Genomic DNA, 19,761 nt, shown 5'->3' with positions numbered 1-19,761 from the left:
TTCAGATAAATGGAGGTAATCTACTTCTTTAAGGCAGATATATTCATTTTAACAAACACAGTATTGTGGATGACCCCACTGACTTTTCTTCACAGGATTTTGATGAAGACCTACATTCATTTTCAGTTAGTTTTTTTTTTTTTATGTGAATAACCTTTTTTTCTTTTTTTTAAATGGATGAAAATAATGAACAACACAGCATTTTTTTGTATATTAAGTTACCAATGCACCCATGTTCAGTGCAGTATCTGAATAGGGGAGACCGGGGACAAATGTACCATTTTTTTGTTTTGACGTCATTACTCAAAAACCTCTTGAACTATTAAAGGCCTATGCTGGTTTCAAAACAAATACCCGTCCACACCATCGCTGTGTCAAGCCTACGCCAAAGCAACAGGTGCCGATATAACCTCTACCTTAAGGCCACGTTGGCCAATCAGAAGCCTGTCAAACAAAGGAGACAAGCCAAAAAAACCTGTTTTTTCCTCTCTACACATAAACACTGAAAACAACATTTTCTGAATATCTTCACCCTGGCAGGAGCTTTCCAAAGCTCAGTTTTCAGTGACCTGAAACGCCCTTTACGTGTGTACGAACGGCCAAAACGCATAGCAACAGTATCGTTTTAAGAAATAACATCAAAATTTACATCAGAATAAACCAGAACTGACCTAAATCTGCACAGCTCTTGCTCGATCCGGCCCATGCTATGGCCTGCTTGTGGCTCAGGTCGGACAAACAGGAGCAGACCGCCCAAGTGTCCTCATTCCAGGCAGTATGTGGGCCAGATGAAGGTACAACTTCCACCCAGCCATCCGTGAAGAGGGCATCTCTCTTTGAAAAGCCTCTTCCAAGGTTTTTCTTCCCTATCGAGGAGTTTGTCCTCGTCTTGTTAGAGAGTGTGGGCTGGACATCATGCAGGGTCTCAAAGGGCCTTCTCAAGCCTTCTGAGACACTGTATGTAACATCTGGGCAATAACCTCCTTTAAATATCCCTCAACATCAAATTTTCCTTCTCCTTTACCTTCTCTATAAGAATATCAATAAAAAGGAAAAACAGAAAACAAATAAACTGATGATAAAATCTGTTTTTGTTACTCAACACACAGATATCTGCTAATAAAATGCAATCCTGTGTAGTAACACTTCAGTACCACACGGTGGCAACTTTTCCCTCTCATGTGCTGTTCATTCCTTGCTCAGGTTTGTCATCTGCTGAACAGTGGACACCTGTTTAATCCCTCCGATTAAAGCATTTACATAAAACATCAGCTGCTCCGATTGAAGCAGAGTACAGTGACACATACTGTAAAAACAAATAACAGTAACAACAATAAACATTTGTACCAGTTCTCATCTAAGTGAATTCAGTATATGTGGTGTAACATGAATACATACATGATCATTGAATGTATATATACAGTGTGTCTAATTTATCAGGTACATCTGTCAGTGCAGTCCATACCTCTTCAGATTGTATATTTGTCGACATAATACACAAAACATAATACTTTTTATCGAAAATGATAATATCTGCCTCACAATTTGAGTTTAATCTTTGAATCTCTTGAAAATGTCTATGAATGTCAGTATTTTATAAAAGTATAAAAGGTGCATTGTTTTTTCCCTGTACTTATAATAATAGTATTTTTTTTTGTTTTTATAATAGCCCTATATTCTTTTTACTATATTTTATATACTTTGTATTTACATTTTACTGTTGTTCGTATTATTCTTATGTTATATTTTATAAACTTCTTTAAATCAAATTTTACTTGCAATATTTTATTTTATTTCTATCATTATTTTTACTGCTTGTTTTTATCTTTTATTATTGCAACTTTTCATTTTATTACAATTGATGGGCATTACTCTGTCTAACCTGTTCTTATACCATGTTTTCAATTACTTGTAAAGCACTTTGATTGCATTTTGATTTGTTTGAAAGGTGCTATATAAATAAAGTTAAAGTCACAGAAAAGGAAGAGAGAAAAGGAAAAAAATAATTTCTATAAATATATAAATAAAGTTAAAGTTAAAGTGATAAAATAATTTATATGAATGTATAAATAAAGTTTCCTTTTGAAGACAGCAAAGCAGAATAAAACATAAAAGCTGAAAGTGACTGTACTGGATTTTTCTGAGCTACACTCCAGACCAGCTGGTGGCGGTAATGCGCCACTTCGTTGTTTACCGACCGCCCATAACGCTCAAAAAAAATAAAAGTAGAAGAAGAAGACGAAGAAGAAGAAGTCGGGGAGGAACGCAAAGAAACAGGAAGAAGACGAAGAAGACGACAGCGGCACCACAATGGCTGGTTGTAGGAGACTAGTGAAGGTAAAGAATAAAATGAATTATTGAATTTACACCACTTTGCGAGGGTTTGAGTAACTTGTTTCGGCTTCGTGCGTGTAGCTACACACCCGTCGACGAAGAGAAAATGAACGCAAGTGTTTTGCGTTCGTCTGTCGGACAAAAACGAAAGGATAATGACGTCCGACAGACGGTGACTGAGAGGTAACTAGTTTACCGTAGTTAGTTTGAGAGGCCGGCGGGGCGTGACTCAGCAGTTAGAGAAAAATCCGCCTGATAAAACACGAAGTCGTACGATGTGTTTGTCTTTGAATGGAGGCGCTTATAAAACACGCCTTCGTGGGGAGAACTGTAGCGGCTTGTTTTACGCGCTGTCACCGTCTGAAGGCAGACACGAAAACATGGAGACTTTGGGGTTGGGACGTGACGTCAGACCCAAACTGGGCGATTTATCACACAGAGAAATCATCAAAATGTAAAAATAGTCCAGATAACGCTCGTTAATGTCGTGATAAATGTTTGTATTCGCGTCTGAAACTTATTTGACGCGAGAAAACGCCGAGTTGGCCCCTGAACGTCTCATACTTGCACTTTCGGTGTGACACACCACCATTTTTGGTTTTGATTCGTTGGATGTGATCGTTCAGGGCTGTGAGAGGAATTCCCCATGTGATAATGTGAGTCAAGTCCCCACTTCCTGAACACCTCCTGACATTTTTTTTTTATAGTCTTACAGTTCAGGTAAACGGTAGTGAAGTATGTGGTGACAGGAAGTAGAACAGTTTGTACAGATTTAGTTGATAGTTCAGTTGATATGCATCACCTGCTCCTCTCTGCTCTCCAACACGCAAGTCAAAGTACCAGAGCTGCAACTGAAGGTTATTTTCATCATGATTAATCAGCTAGTTATGTTCTCAATTAATCTTTGCAGCTATAAAACATCAGAAAACTGTCAAAAATGTCCACCACAACATCCTACAGACATCACTGGGCTGCTGCTAACAAGGGATAAGGGATGCAAATTTAAAATTTCTTTAATCGATAGTCGGATGCCTCACCTATCGGTTAATTATTAATAATATATGAAATATGTTGGATGTTATTTCCGGTAGAAAACTCTTTTAACCGCTGACATAATCTGGGTTTGATGCTAAATCAGAGAAGTCTGCATTAAGAGTTAGAAGAACAGATAAACATCAAGTCACTTGATTGATAAACTTAATAATTATTTAAAATTATGACTAGTGGCCCAACAAAATCCAACCTACAACTGTAATATCAGTTTGTGTAGAATGTCCTTTTGTATTTTTAAATGACAAATTACTATCATCATAGGGATCATTAACATCCCTAATAGATTAATGATTAATGGATTAATCGCCGATTAAGAATTTAACCGATTAAAATAGATACATCAACAAGTATTTTACAGTAACAGATTGCAGTTGCTTTCCAAATATATCCTATTAAAACACAAAATACTGGTGTGAGAAAATGTATTTAATCAAAATACAAGTAATTTGTAATTTAAGAAATGCAAAAAGACATTTCACACAAACTGATATCACATTTTAGACATTTAGTCGCCTCAGCATGAGCTGGATTTTGTTGCCAGGATAAAGGTCCAACATATTTCATATATTATTGATGATTAATCGATTGTAAAGGCAGCTGATTATCGTTTAAAGAAATTACATAACATATGCATCCCTGCTGCTCACTGTTATTTTCCATTGTTTATTATTTTCTTGATTGATAATCGTGAAAAATGTCACATTTAGGAAGTTAGAATAAGGGAAAAAAATACTTAAATTAACTTCCAAAACAGTTGGCAGTAATTTAATATTCGACACCTAATCAATCAGGGGTCGACAGATATGTTTTTTATTCAGGGCAGAGACTGATACTGATAATTGGTTATCAAGTAGATTGATAACCAATTTTCAGTAAAAAATAAAAATCTTTACAACAACTAGTGATGGATACTTTTCCGCTACTTTATCCTTCACTCCACTACATCCATTTGATAACTCTACTTCCTAGTTACATGCAGATTCAGCTTATTCAGTGTTGATTGGCTGTTACTCGTGACGTGTAACCAATCAGAAAGCGTTGTGGGCGGGACAGAGTGGTGACGACAGAGAGGATGCTGCATCAGAGCCAAAGCAGAGCACTTTTAGTTTTATTAAGTTTAACAGGAAACAAAAAACAACAATATGCTGAATTTTGGCCCCGATAATCAGTTAGTTATCCCAAAACCACAAAATATTCAAATTACTGTCATATATAACTAAGAAAGAAGCAATTAGCTTCCTAAAGGTTGAAAAACATTATCTTCTGTTCTGAAGGTATTTCCAATATCCTCAAAGACTCCTCTGACTACCTGGTGAAAATATATGTGGTTTCTTATACCATTTAAAAAGGATTTTATGTTGGGACCGTATATCCTCATCCAAAGAGACATGATGGCTAGAAATTACATATCTCTGTTTCCACGAGGTTTCGCACATTTCTCTGATGGTACTTTGTATTTATACTTGTTAGTATTTGTCTTATATTAAACAAAAATAACTGAGCTCTGTGAACTTGAATGTAACGTTCGTACACAAGAGGCACATTAGGATTACCAGCTCATCTCATTGACAGATTAAGAGGCACATAGAGCCGTGTTGTACTGCAACTACAGCTGAAATGATTAACAGATTACTGCATTAGTTGACGGACAGAAAAGAAAATAATTGGCCACTATTTTGATTTAATATAAACTTTGAAATGTGAATATTTTCATTATATTTTTCTTAGTCTCAACAGTTATCGAACAATGTACATTTGCTTATCCAAGGTATTGACATTCTGACATAATGGTGTTAATAGAAAAAATATAAATATTTGATATATATTTATTATAATACAGCCATTGTTCAACCAAAAAAATCCTTGTTGTCATGCCATTAAAGGTTTTTATGACGTCACCTGGGTAAATTGCGATATGATCCCATGTTTGATTGCTAACGATAGATTAATAGTTAATGAAAGCTGTGATAAGAGAATATAAGTGTTGGTAAAGATGAACAACACAATGCTCTGTAGCAGAAATCAGTAGAGAGCAAGACGACATTGTGCTTCACGACTAAACACTAATTAAAACCTGTGATTCTGAGATGTCCTTGTCAATGACTTTACAGTAGTCATGTGAAAGGTGTGTTAGGAGAACGCACTTTGTATCCAATAAACTGAGCAGAGGAGAGTGGATCTGACTCACTGACGAGAAGTGATGTAACTGTGCAGTGTGACTGGATTACACAGCTCCTGTAAGTCACTTTCACGCAGCAGATTTTATTCCCCCTGTTGTTTCTGAAGCGTCACGATTATAATCAGAAACGCTCGGTGGCCACTGTTTTGGTAAACCTGTACAATCTATGGCGGGGGTTTTATTGAAGGTCAGGGGTCTGGAACAATTGGTGACAACAAAGAAACGTTTAAATTTCAATTAATTAATAACGCATCTTTCATATCTCAAGTTTTTAATGATTAATTATTTTAAAATGCTGCAGTAAATCAACTTGACAAGTATAGGGTACTACTCGGGGACCAGTTGTACGAGAGTGTGGTCGAGTTTGCTGACTAAAATTTTGAGACAATTGTATTTTTTTTAATAGGATTTTTTTAAATCCACAGTAGAAATGGATGGTTGAAGCTAGAAAGGTGGCAGGGTCCACCACATATAAACATTTATTCCACAAAACTACAAGACGGTTGTAACAGATGTAGGCCTAATGCATCTCAACTAAGGAAAATAAAAAAGGAAACTGTCTCATTTTAAAAGACCTTCATGGCTCTTTGAGGAGAGATTACAGAGTTTAAGACGTGCACCTGAACGCACCATGACTTCCCTCTAAGTGTGTCAAACTCCAACAGTAGAGGACGGACGCAGAGATAAATCTGCAGAGATAAACGACTCCACAACACGGCAGAGACGTTCAGCAGAGTTTTTATTAAATAACTTTCGGTACAAGCTGCTGGTGTGGCGGAAAAGTCTTCAGAGATTTATTTACCAAACAGAAACTATGCCCACATTTGAAGCTCGGCAGACTCTGTTTCTGACTCAGACGTATTCTTATAACTAGCCTACATTTACAGTAGTTGTAGTAGTTGTTGTAAGTGTGTATATGACTCTTCAGTATTTTTTCATTAGTAGGCTTTACTTGGGTGCACCATTATCCAAATGTGTTTTTGACCTGTTTTGTTTTGTTTTGTTTTGTTTTCAAGGAACTTGACGATATGCGCCTGAATGGCATGAAGTGTTTCAAAAACATTCAAGTGGATGAATCAAATTGTATGGCCTGGCAAGGAGTCATTGTTCCTGTAAGTATTGAATTGTTGCTATCTGAACTTGTGTTGCTCTTTTAAAATATTAGAATATTAGTACAACTTTATTTTTGTTTCCCCAATCTACAAACTCATGTTTTATGTCTTCTTCTTTTCTCTAGGAGTTTCCTCCATATGACAAAGGAGCCTTTCGCATTGAGATCATCTTCCCCGCAGAGTACCCATTCAAGCCACCCAAGGTCACTTTCAAGACAAAAATCTACCATCCCAACATTGACGAGAAGGGCCAGATCTGCTTGCCTATCATCAGCGTCGAGAACTGGAAGCCAGCCACAAAAACCTGCCAGGGTGAGGCGAGGGACACGTGTGAATGTCCTCACTCTGATCTTTTTGGAAAAAGTTGTCGTCTTTCCCTTCAGATCACATTTTTGACGTGATGGTGTTTTTCAGCTACGAGCGATTGAATGTATTCGCATTCTGTAAATCACTGTTTGCTGAACTCTTCCCCTGAGCAGTGATCGTAAGAGCTAAGTTGTAGCATCGATTAGAGGTTTAACGATCCATCGATCCCGTGTGATAGATGCAAAGTAAAAACATCGAACAATATCATCATGCTTAAGATGCGCCTTTATTTTAAAAAAAAACCCTGAAACAGTGGCTCACTCAGAAGTCCGCTAACTTGTTGCTATCGCTACGTCAAAATCGGCGGCTCTGTTTCAACGATGTTCAGCTGGAGAGATTTTTTGTTTTTGAACCACACGTTCATAAACAACCGTGTGCGTGGTGAACATAGTTATTCACATACTGGCCCATATACTACACGTGTTACCGGAGGGTACCACTAGATGTCACACATTGACAACAGCCTGCTGCAGCTGACTTGCTTATTGACTCCTGACCATAGATCTATACAAGTATTGGATACCAAATGCAAAGACAGCCATTCAAATTAATGAGAATTAGTCTTAGACTTAGCCTAGCACATAGGCGCAGGCTTACAGCCGTGATGTGGTGATCGTAGTTCAGCTGTGTCGAGGAGGTGAATATTTAATGAATATGAAAACAAGTGATTTTTCCAATCAATCTCACATATCTGTCCTCTTTCCAGTGATTGAGAGTCTAGTTGCTCTGGTGACCACCCCTGAGCCGGAGCATCCACTGCGGGCCGACCTGGCGGAGGAATTCAGCAAAGATCGTGCAAAATTCATGAAGAACGCCGAGGAGTTCACAAGGAAACACAGTGAGAAGCGACCCGTTGACTGACGACACAACACTGACGCTCACAGCTGCTGGCCTCCTTTCTGTTTCCTGTTTAAAGAGCCCAGCCTGACTCTCTGTTCTTATTCCCAAACTACACAGAGATGCCCCTGTTCTGCGTTCCCGCATTGTTTTAGCACTCTCCAACCACTCCGTAATAGAGGCTTGTGTTTCTGTTTCACTTTGCCAAAAAGAAAAGCAGGACTTTTAGGTGAATAGGCAGGCTCTGGCCTCTAGGTGTCACCCTTTGGTTGTTTTGACTTCTTTCTACTGATTTCTTTTTAGAAAAAATAAGAAAAATATCAAGAGGTGGCATCCAGGAAAAGTTAAATGTCAGGAAAAAAAAATTAAAAGTGCTGTTCTGCTTACTTAAATGTTGGAATGTTTTCTCAGATTAATCATTAGCTTATGCAAACCTGTTTACAGATTTTTATTAAGCTTTGTTTTCAAAAGTTAACAACCAATGCACAGCATCTGATGCTGTTGTTTCTATCTGTTGTCTCCTTTTTCTTTTTGCTTCCTGTTCCCTCAAGATACACTGTACTTTGTGAAGTCACCTGTCGCAGTACATGCAAAATTAAAAGTTTATTACTGGTGCAGAATTGCATATGTAATCACCGAAATCTATGAAAATGCAACAACATTGATGTTTCCTCTGAAATGTTTTTGTATTTTGAGATGAAAATTAAAAATTCTTCCACCTCTGTTGGCCTCCCAGGTAGTGCGTAGTGTCAGTGAGCATTATATCGTGTGTTTCTGCAGATTTATGTTTTGACCTATTACTGGATGTTGTAGTTCTCCAGGTTTCCTTTTTTCTAAAGTTTTGTTAATTTATGTTGTCTATTAGTTTAAGCACCGACATTAACAAAGAGCTCTTCACTTCTGCAGACGTAACAAAAACAGTAAAAATCAGCGTTTGCTTCAAATTACATGCAGGATTTCTCTTTTTGATTTTACCAACTCCTGTTCATCTGCTCGGCACAACGCTGACGATATTTACATACTTAACGATATAAAAAGCACTGATTGGTTTTCAACCTGCAGTTAAACGGCTCTAATTGGCTTCTTTCATTAATACACAACATTAGCTAGGTAACGTATCCTGATGGCTGACGAATCATGGCTCACCAGCAGACTCTACGCTGTAACACATGTAAGGCAGTACATCCAGCTGCAGGTGGAGCGCTGACGGTGATTTAATGAATAAAGATTTGCGATGGATGCTTAATCAAACTTGTATTGTTGTGTTTATTAACTGGAGACTCTTCATTTTTAAGATCCACTGGAGTTTTACCAACAATATTAATTACCATTCCTGAAAGTGTTTGTAAAATTATCCTCGAACATCGAGGCCAAAGTAAATTGTTGAACCATTTTTAGCACTGACGTGGTTTTGGGCTCCTTCACAAGACTATAGGCTGAGTTTGGTTCCCTCTCTGTAGCTGCTGCTGGCATCGATCCATAGGAGTTTGAACACACTGAATTTATATTTGTTGCCTGAATTAAAAAAAAAAAAATCTTAAGTAAGTCTCCAGGTGACCTGTAACTGCTCCTGTTAGCTGGAAAACACAATCAGTCCACATCATATCGACTTAAATGCTCCATGTTCAAAGTAAATAACAATATCAATGAAAATTAAACACTTAACACGTGTTTTTCCTGATAAAATATCATAAACGTCTGCTTAAAATGAAGACTAGAACCTTTGAGAGCCTCAAGAGTGTCAAGATGAGGAGAAAATGGTGGAAAGACAAAAGGGGGAAGGAGAAATATACACTAATAATAATGTTAATGAAAGGCTGCGGGTTAGATCGTGCAGGGAGAACGTTTGTGGTCACATCCCTGACACAACACGACGATATAACAGCAGAAATGAAACTGATCACAACACTGACATATTTGGCAACTGTAAGGAATATTATCCAACTCCTCACTGTTATCAAATAGTGGAAAAGTAGGATTCCCTGCATGGAAAATACATGTAAGCAAACAACTATCAACCATTTTTGCAGGCTAACCCGGAAGTTAGCATCGCTCTGGTTCCCTCCACAAAAAAACCTATGGGACTTTTCAACCTCTGTATTTCATTTAGACGCTTGTTAGCACACGGAGGAGCTTTATAATTAAACCGTGGGACAAAATGTATCATGTCCTAGAACAAAACGTGTAAATATCTTCAGCCTGTGGTCGCCACACACCTTATTTCACACGTTTAACTGAAAACCCATTCAAGAAACCCATTGACTTTGAGACGAGGGGAACCGGACGTACAAAAACGCGAACTGATTTCCGGGTTTTCAGGACTACAAACCACACCTCTCTACACGCCTCCTCACTATGATAAAAGCTTCGCTCTCTTCCTCGCTCAGAGTAGCTCTCAGAAGTTTCTTGCTAGAAGTTTAGTTAGGAGATCTCACCTCCTTCACACTTTGTTACCCATAGGACCCAAATCAGCTACAAGATGAAGACGTTGTGACCGATCGATGTCAGTGATGTTAATGAGGCTGATTTCTGAGTCCTGTGAGTTGTGAGGTAACGACTCCACGGATCTGACTCGTTCTGGTATGTCGGCGTACTCACGACGACACAGACGGCTGCGAACACGAAGATAGGATCTGTAAAAGAGCTCGAGTGAAGTCAAGGACGGCACAGTCGGTGATTAATATTGTTGGTTTTATTGAAGTCAGGGTTACAGTGAAGACCTTAACTTGAGGTAGAATTCTCCCCTAACTGCAGTTCATGTCTAAGATTAGGTTGCCCTAAAGATTTGTGATGTTTGCAGGAGGACTTAAAGACGTCCTCTGGAGCAGTGGACAGACGGCGTTCTGAGGTCGTCCGCCGGCTCCACTGTGAGACGGAGCACCGAGCTGAGAGCCGACACCGACGGCACGATGAGTCCCGGCTCTTACTTCCTGAACTGAACGATGGGAGCTGGGACTTTGATGTCGTGTCCCTTCTCCAGCCTCTTCTCACACTCGATCAGGTAGTTGACCCCGTCGACCAGCAGCTGGACCAGCTCCACCTGAAAACACACACGGCATAGTTCACTTTCTGCAACGAAGGAGAGGCTCCGACTCTTCATGCCAAAATATGTCGATGATCGGCGTGGCTGCAAGATGGGTCGTGTTGAAATGATGAAATTAAAGAATAAGCTAACGTCAGCCGACTCCATTTCTAAACTAATGTGAACAAACGACCGGCTTCCAGCACAACACAGAAGTTCCTTATGAACAACAGAACACAAAACTTATTTTAAAGTCAGTGTTTGATGGATCCTCACCTCAGATTTTCCCAGACGGTCGTTGTTGGAAATGTCAAAGGTGTCTCCGGTGGCGGCTGTGTCCACGCCTCCTGTGCCTCTCTTCTGCAGCCGCAGGTTGTCGAGGATTTTGGCGAAACGTGAGTCCTGCAGAGTGATTTCAAACATTTACATCTTGTCGTGACCACAGGGATTGTTAGTTTATTCCCAAAAGCACATTATGCAAAAGTGAACATTGATTTGACATTAGATACATGTTGGTTTCAGGGTTTACAGAGAACACTTTGGGCTAAAGTTGAGATAAAGTTCATCTTGATTAAAGACTAAAACCAACAAGCTGCTAGTTCGTCTCTCAGTACTCTGATTTCCTGACCCTGTCTGTGGCTCCTGAAGATGTACATCTTTAAAAAGGAGGCATAAATATTTACTTCTTATAAATTAATATGTGATTGTGTGTTACCTTGCTGAGTTTTGGCAGGCGTACGTGCACTCCCGCCCTGAGGCCGGTGCCCAGGTTGGAGGGACATGTGAGGACGTAGCCCAGACGCTCGTTCCACATGAACTCCCAGCCTCTCTCCTGGATCAGATGCTCCACCTGTGGGGAAAATCACAGGTCAGAGAGATGACCAGAAAAACTAACCGTCATGGGTGAAAAAATGCATTTGCTAATTAGCACCAAGCACAGAGAACAGCTGATGTCAATGGGACAAGTTTACATTTTCGAGGAAAGGTCGATCAATGTCTTTATTACAGCTAACGAAGGACAGTTGGAGACTTCCTGCTGGAGACCTGCAGACATTTCCAGCTGTTTTGTAGCGACCAAAACTGGCTATTTAAGCCAAACCACGATGCTCTCCTGACCCTAACCGCGTGTTTTTTGTGCGTAAACTTAAGCAGATCATAAACACAGAAGGAAATTCGACCTAAACAAACAGAAAGTTGCAGTCCAGCTTTAACTTCACTCTGGCGATCTGGTTGCATATCAGCGTCGTGTCTGTGATCTCCACTGTACCTGCTTGAGTCCTCTGCAGAATCTCTCAAACACCCTCTTCATGTTGCCTCCCTTCTCCATGGAGATGACTCTGGTGTGGTCCTCCTCGTTCACCCAGATCAGGAAGGTCTTCTCATTGTTGTGCCTGAGGAGAACCAGCTGAAGGAACTCAATAAAAAGCTCCCCGGGCGAAACGCTCTTTTCATTAGAGGAGGTGACTCACGGTCATAAAAGACCTGATTTCGTAGACACTTTAATATTCATGCTGCTCGTTGTGAGAGGCACATGCATTTGTAATGTACAATAACACACACCACACGGGACGCACAAACACAATATCCTGCTGGTATTTTTGCATCGAAGGCAGAGCAATAACTGAATTATTTTATCTAGTGTCAGAGGATGTAGAAAGATATTAAATATATCACTGTTAATAATATAAATATACGACTGATGTGGAAGTTAATGTTCACACAGCAGACATGCAGGAGGAGCGGCATGGACCCTACCAGATGCCTCTGGCGTCCGGCCAGTCTCGGGCCATAAAGGCACATGTCAACAGTGGAGAGACGGGCTTGTCAAACAAGAAGTGGTCCTAAAGGTGGGAGGGGTGAAGGGAGGTGGAGACAGGTGGAGGAAGAGAACAGGTAGGAGGACGTTAAGGAGGAGTAGACGGACTTCTCTGGACTTTAGGGGAAAGACAACTGTTTGTTTCTTTGGTGGAGAGAAGAGGATAAAGGTGAGGGAGGACTTCACAGATCTGCAGCGCTAACAGCACGGGGGATGAGATTTCACTAAACTGCGTCGGCCTTACCAGATCCCTCTGGAGTCAGGCCAGTCTCGGGCCATGAAGGCCGAGGTGAGCAACGGAGACACGGGCTTGTCGAACAGGAAGTGATCCTTGTGTGGCGCAGCGTGAAACAATCAGAACAGAAATCTCAACGAAAGAGAACAGACACGACCTCGAGATGATTTCTACGACCTCCAACACTTGGATGGCGAGAGAACAAAAGCTTTTCAACGTTCTTTTAAAATATAGTTTCTCTGGACTTTCCAATATGATTTTTAACTTGTTGACATTTGTTATGTCTTGTGTTTTAATTGTAGTTTGGGTCGATGCACCCAGCAGCGGTTCCTAACCTGGGATTCGGGACCCCTGAAGGGCACCACAAGATTAAACTAGGAGGGTTGCAATAAAGTTAAAGGGATAAGAAAGATACTTTCACATCTTCAGGCTTGTAAATTCCTTCAAATGAAATGATTCGACAAGGAAAAGTCATCCCGGTACTGTGATATTTTGGTCCTGTTGATGTTTTAATCAGGATCCCCTCGGACTAAAAGGATTCATGACAGATCACAGGAGTCAAAATGAAACTCACGTCGATGAGCTGCTGCTGCTCCTTGTCCGTCATGTCTCCCAGGCTGTAGTAGCGTCCGGACAGGTCTCCCTTCAGGCCGGCCAGGGCCGTCACCACCACCCGCTCCACCTCACGACGCTCGGCCCTCGAGCAGGCCGGGGGCAGGCTCAGCCCGCGGATACTGCGACCGGTACGGACGCGAGACGACAGGACGTAGTTGTCATCAAACACGCCATTGGTGATCTGGAGGTCCACACAGGAGAGACAGAAAGATTTAAGTTATTGTTTTATAACAGCTGGAGCAGCGGATGGATGGGGGGATCTTGGAGGGATGGTTTGGGTCGGACACCTTGGAGGAGTCCAGGTCGGTGGGGTGCGTCATGGTTTTGGGGTCGTAGCCGTTGTGCCTGTCTTTGATGACGGGGTCGAAGAGTTCAGCAAACACCTGCAGGGACAAACAACGTCAGAGGTTTAGTTCTGAACCAAATCTTTGGACCTCTGCGTTTTAACCTCCTCGATAGATGTTAAGTGTTTTTATCTTAAATTACAGCGTCTTTTCTGATCTGTAGATCAAATGTCGGGTGTTGGGTCATGACAAACTGTGACCTTTGACCTCTCTTACCTCGTAGCTCTCCTCATCACCAGCCACGCAGCCCACCGTCTTGATGAAAGGGTGTCCCGGGTTGTCCACTCCAGTCTGGATGCACTGGTCCAGGGTCCAGTTGCTGGGGGTGAGCTTGTCCCTCAGTTTGGCATAAATGGCCGGAGTCAGACACGAGGCCATGCAGTTGTTGTGTTTCCTCAGGTCGGGGAAGTCGGAGCTGACGGAGAGGAAGAGTGGGAGAGGGGCAGGTGTTTTACAGCTGTTTCCTGCTTGTGCTGCCAGCTAGTGGTGACAGTTTGCATCAACAGCTGCTACAGTAAGATAAGACAGTTTACTTACTCTTTGATGTATTGTCTCTGTATTTAAACCTTCTTTATATCTACAGTGTGACACACGTATCTTGCAGAAACATACTTTACTAACATTTATTCTGGTGATTGTGTTGCTTGAAATGTGGCTTTTTTCACTCTGTATCTCCATTATTTATTCTGGCTATTGTCAAAAACAATGTCTAATATTAAGTTAAGATCGTCATTCAAATAAAGTACCTCGTGAATCCTGTTGCCTCACAACGTGAAGGCCATTATAGCCACAGGCGACCAAATTAAAGGCGCCGTTATCTTGAGTAAAACGACAATTTCTCTGGTTTGAACATTGTTGGAAACATTTGGGATCAAGTCAGTACACACATGTCATTTTTAGACATTTAAATGCAGAAATGTTGCATATTGAGATTATTTTGTTTCACCATCGTCATCTTTTCTCCACAGGCGCCACCAGAACCATCAAAAAAATTAAAGTTCTTGCAGAAGCTTTTAAATAAAACCTGATTTTTGGGATACTTGTGCTCATGTGACTCATGTGCAGCCACTGGTCATTACTCTGCTTGTACATGAAGAGAGATGGTGTTTAAGACGAGGAGGTGAGAGAGTCAGTGAGTCAAAGGTAGCGTAGATGAAACCTGAGAGCGTCAGCGATACTGCAGTCCGGTGCCAGCGCGGCTGCCGTGACCTCAAGTGCTCTTTCATAAAAAAATCCCTACGGTCACACTGATCCTTGAAATGTGTTTACTGATGCTGTACAGCTCTTATCAGACAACTTAAATCACATGAATGGGTTCACAAACAGTCCTGGTGTCACCTTTCAGTTGTGGAAACAAAGCAGCGAGTCATTCATCTGAAATGTGAAGCACGTGGTCAGTTTCTGTGTCGTTGAGGCCGATAATTATAGAGCTCGGCCTCATCAAGGTCACCACCCTCCACATCGTCATAAATTCACCTAATCAGTAATATTTTGCGCCTTCATGCCGTCTCACCTGGGAGGATAGAGCTTCTTCTTGACATCTGCAGCCAAGGAGCTGTTCTCGCTCAACAGGAAGCCGGTGGCCACCGTCCCTGCGCCCAAACCGGCCAACAGCACCTTCGTGTTGCGGCCGGAGATCATACGGGTGAAAGAGCCTGCCATCTTTCCGCTAGTTTGGAAAATCTCTGTCAGAAGCAAAAGAGCTGGAGAGAAAAAAAAAATGAGAAAAGACGGTTTTATTTACGTTGATGAGCGTTTAAAAACTGCAACAACTCTCAGAGAAACCTATTCATTTCAATGGAAGTGCTGCAAACAGAATATCTGATGCAAGTAGATTATTAAAAATATGTGAGAAGCAAATAAAGTTTTTCAGCTGTAGTGAACTCGATCTGTGACTTTGAGCAATAACTGTGTCGCCAGTAGAGAACCGGAAAGTCCGAGGTCGAGGGAGCTATCGTCACGTTAGCTCGTTAGCTGTGTTACAACATTTACCTTCCTCTGTGGGAGCATGAGCTGATCCTGACGCCTCGCTAGCTCTGAGAGCGTTTGAGTCCGTCTTTGTCCTCAGTTGGTGTTTTTTTTGTCTTTTGAAGATGGAGGTCTATCAGTCCTGTCTTAGCTTTGTTACTTAAGTTTATGTATTTTCTCTTAGTTTAGGGAGAGAAGTTCTGGTTCCTGCGGCCCACTGCACGGCTGACCCAGACTTCCGCCATCCATTTATTCATTTTTGGCCTCCAGACTCATAATTCTGTTTAGTTTTTGTTATTATTTGTAATTAAACATTTCATTTCTTTTGCAAACTTGTACTCAGGTATGGCGTCCTTATTAATATGTTGCTGGTCACAAGGTGGAGTTTCTGCTACTTTATACTCCCACAGACAAATACTGGACTTTTTACTTCACTACATTTATTTAAAAACTTTAGTTACTGGTTACTCTGCAGATTACATGCTGCTGCTGCCAAGTAGGACATTTTTAAAATTAATTTATATTATCAGCAATCAGACAATTGGAGGAAACACTGATTCAGATAATCAGAAAAATGCTGAATATTGGATCAGTCGGCCCAAACAATACAGTTCATAGATATATAATTTACTTTTACTTGTACTTTTGGCACTTAAGTACATTTACTATCAGACATTTTTACTCAGGGAGGATTCATATGGGTGAATTTAACTTTTAAAAGAAGTCATTTATGCCCTTTAGGTACTTCTTTACATATTTAGATTATTATATTTGCGACTGCATGTTTATCTTTTGGACTTTATCCTGTGGATATTTAGCAAATACCACCCTCTTTGTTTTAAACTCCTTTTAGGTCTTTTAATTTTAAATCTGAAAGACTTTTTTATTTTATTTTTTTATTTTATATTCATAATTCTTGACTTGTGTTGTATTTTTCTTCTACTTCTACTGCTGCTATGGATGTTAAACTCCTCTTCGCCTCTTCAACTTTGACAACCCCCCTCACACAGACACCTTTTTGTGTAATGCAGTAACGAGCTTAGAGCAGTCGGGGGGCCGCGGCAGATGCTCTTAGCCTCTTAGCATTACCAGTCTGCCGCCCACAGGACGGCTGGTTTCATGGTCTCATACCTGCAGACGTCTGTGTTAAGCTCGCAGGAAAGACTTTTACAGACGTTGTAACATGTTAAATATCGTCTGAATAGATTTAAGATGTTAAATTTAAAACCTTAATGTAAGTTTTGTGACTGGAAGGTCAAGTTTTAGCTCGTCCTTCACAGAGACTGTGTCTTAATATAGAGGGAAGCTGTGAGGACCATCAGGACTCTGTTAATCCTGGTCAAAGAGGAGATGGCTGATCGGTCTCCTGCACTCAGCTGATACATCAGATGACTTTTATCTACTGAATTTACCCCACTGACTCTTTTTTCCCTCTCACTCTGTGGAGGTCAGTGTCTTTGGACTCGGTGGGAATATTATTAATAGATCACTGGAGGACAGTTGTGCTGCCAGGATCCAGTGCCAAGAAACAAGCCATCTCTGGCTGACAGCGCAGTGACATTCTGAACTGGTCACAAGACCGGACCTCTCACGAAGCCAGGACCGACGGCGGGATGGAAACAGGGACGAGGGCAGGTGAAGAATGTGGGACAGCAGATATGAAGGACAGAACTGGAGAAACAATCGATCGACAGACTTTTACTCCGGATGAAAAAGTCAAATTTAGACACCAGTGGACATCCAGGTCATTCTCTGCTCTGGCCCGATAAAGCCTCTGCTGCTGACTGACACTGGATCAGATCACATGGTCTTATGGTCAGGATTAAAACAAAACCACTACCGACCTCGGATCAGCCTCCCCCTCCCCTGAGCAGCCTGACCTTTTAACTCTGGAGTCTACGTGCAGCTTCGTCCTCTCCAGAGGACACGGGAGAGTTAACACTTCATCAGGTGTTTCACATAAAACATTTAGGAAAGTTGTAAAAAATATATATGTTCACAAAGTGCACCAGAAAGATTCTCAGGGGGATTTTTGACTGCGAAGTTAGACTTTCTCTTAATCTTATCTCCCTCGTTGTCGAGTTTGTTCAGCTTCGTATCACATTAAAGTCATCACATCCTGCATCAAGCCTCCGTCTACCTCTCCTGTTTGATATATTTTAACTTTTTGAAACATGCACTCACAGGTAAACCCCTCAGATTAACTGTAAATGTCAGAAAAAGAGTATATCAAATTAAAGCTTGTAGCTCCGATGCTGTACAAATGATTTAACAGTTTCAGATGCCTGTCTAACTACCAGAAGCTAACTGAGCCTCTCTACAAGAGAAATAAAGGAAAGGAGGTACAGTACCTGTAGGAAAGCTGCTCTGCCTTCTTGCTGAAGGTCTCTTCTTTAAGAGCTTTTCACTCTCCTCTCTCAGGGGGCTCCACCCCCTCGAGTGGGATTAAAAACTGGAGGCCAATCATAAGTTCAGAGGCAAACCTCGATAAACCAATTGAGGGCCACCGGCGCGAGCCACGACGGCGCAGACCGCTCATGTTGAGCCATGATTAACTACGACCAGAGGAGTCCGATATCACTGTCCAGCTTGACCTTGATATTTTCACCTACAGCCACACACACACACACACACACACACACACATACACACACTTCCTTATTACTCCACTTACACACTGAGAGCTTCACACACAGCAACTTAAGAAACACAAATAGAAATAGTGTCTCTGAAACTTCTTCTGCAGCGTAGTCTTGTTTTGTGTAACTAGCAGCGTTTCTCTGGCGTTACTGTGTTTTTTGTTATTTTGAGAACATTTCTGTATTTGCTTGTATGTTGTTTTTTCCAGCCCGTCCTCATCGGAAAAAAGGCCGTATAGATCGACCGTGTAGGACGCTTGTTGCGAACCATATTTACATTTGTCAGGCAGCGACCTCTAGTGGCCACAGTGATCATTGCAGCAGCAAAGGAGGAAGTCAAGTGACACAAGAGAGATTAAAGCTCCCTGTGAAACGGCTTCTACTCTCTTCTCCTTATTCTTCTACTCTCTTCTTCTACTCCCTTCTTCTTCTTCTTCTACTACTCTCCTTCTACTCTCTTCTTCTACTCTCTTCTCCTACTCTCTTCTTCTTTACTCTTCTTCCTCTTCTTCTTCTACTACTTCTACTCCTTCTACTCTCTTCTCCCTCTTCTTCTTCTCCTTCTTCTTTAAGTCAACTTGAGTTTTTTCCAGTTTGCATCCTCTACTTCCTCTATGCCTGCCATGCACAATGCATGTAGCCTACACCACCAAGATTTTTCTTAAGAAGATTTTTCTTAATTTGTATTTAATATTTATTTTGTCTATTTGCAGGGTTGTGTTCTCTGAAGATGAATTGTGTTGAGCTCTCGGGACAAACCAAATCTTCTTCTATCGGCCATAAAAGAAAACAATTTGTCGCTACGTTATAAGTCACATTGTTTGCTTTTATTGTGTGTAAATACAGTATCTGTACATTACACAGAGAAATTCATGGAAAAATACAACAGCAAAACTGGAATTTCAAAGAATACAGTAATGTAAGAAAGCGAGGGTCGTATACACTAATGCACTGAGTCAGGAATGTGCCAACATAAAGTGAAGCTAATAAAAACTCACCAGGAAAACAGTAATCTCAGGACATCATGCTATATTCATGCTAGGAAGTTTAGAGTCTATTGACATTCTTTACAAATCAATAGTGCAAATATATAACTATTATTCTAATACAGTCAACAAGGTTTTAAATATAATTATGATAAAATAATCACATTGACAAGGAACTAATAATAATAATAATAATAATAACAATAACAATAACAGTGATACATGTAAAATAAATTTATCTGTGGGGGTTTGTAC

At 40.8% G+C, this 19,761-nt stretch overlaps 2 protein-coding genes across 2 annotated transcripts; one reads left to right on the top strand and one right to left on the bottom strand.

Moving 5' to 3' along the window:
* Positions 1-2,228: 2,228 nt before the first annotated feature.
* Positions 2,229-8,604, top strand: LOC311274941 (ubiquitin-conjugating enzyme E2 L3-like). Its single transcript, XM_084382976.1, has 4 exons — positions 2,229-2,337; positions 6,583-6,678; positions 6,804-6,990; positions 7,751-8,604. The coding sequence occupies exons 1-4, from the start codon at positions 2,311-2,313 to the stop codon at positions 7,903-7,905; spliced, it is 465 nt and encodes a 154-aa protein (XP_084239102.1). The 5' UTR covers positions 2,229-2,310; the 3' UTR covers positions 7,906-8,604.
* Positions 8,605-10,555: 1,951 nt separating this feature from the next.
* On the bottom strand, positions 10,556-18,374 carry ckmt2a (creatine kinase, mitochondrial 2a (sarcomeric)). The gene is made up of 10 exons (XM_084382975.1): positions 18,233-18,374; positions 15,427-15,616; positions 14,130-14,328; positions 13,857-13,952; positions 13,529-13,750; positions 12,659-12,744; positions 12,171-12,294; positions 11,619-11,753; positions 11,180-11,305; positions 10,556-10,921 (listed from the first exon to the last, which is right to left on the bottom strand). The coding sequence occupies exons 2-10, from the start codon at positions 15,573-15,575 to the stop codon at positions 10,805-10,807; spliced, it is 1,254 nt and encodes a 417-aa protein (XP_084239101.1). The 5' UTR covers positions 15,576-15,616; positions 18,233-18,374; the 3' UTR covers positions 10,556-10,804.
* Positions 18,375-19,761: the final 1,387 nt, after the last annotated feature.

This window comes from Pagrus pagrus (genome assembly GCF_965226575.1).
Source record: "Pagrus pagrus genome assembly, chromosome: 19".
In the NCBI taxonomy this organism is placed as follows: domain Eukaryota; kingdom Metazoa; phylum Chordata; class Actinopteri; order Spariformes; family Sparidae; genus Pagrus; species Pagrus pagrus.
Note: the sequence above shows the minus strand (reverse complement) of the source record. Positions and strands in the feature narration are given on the sequence as shown.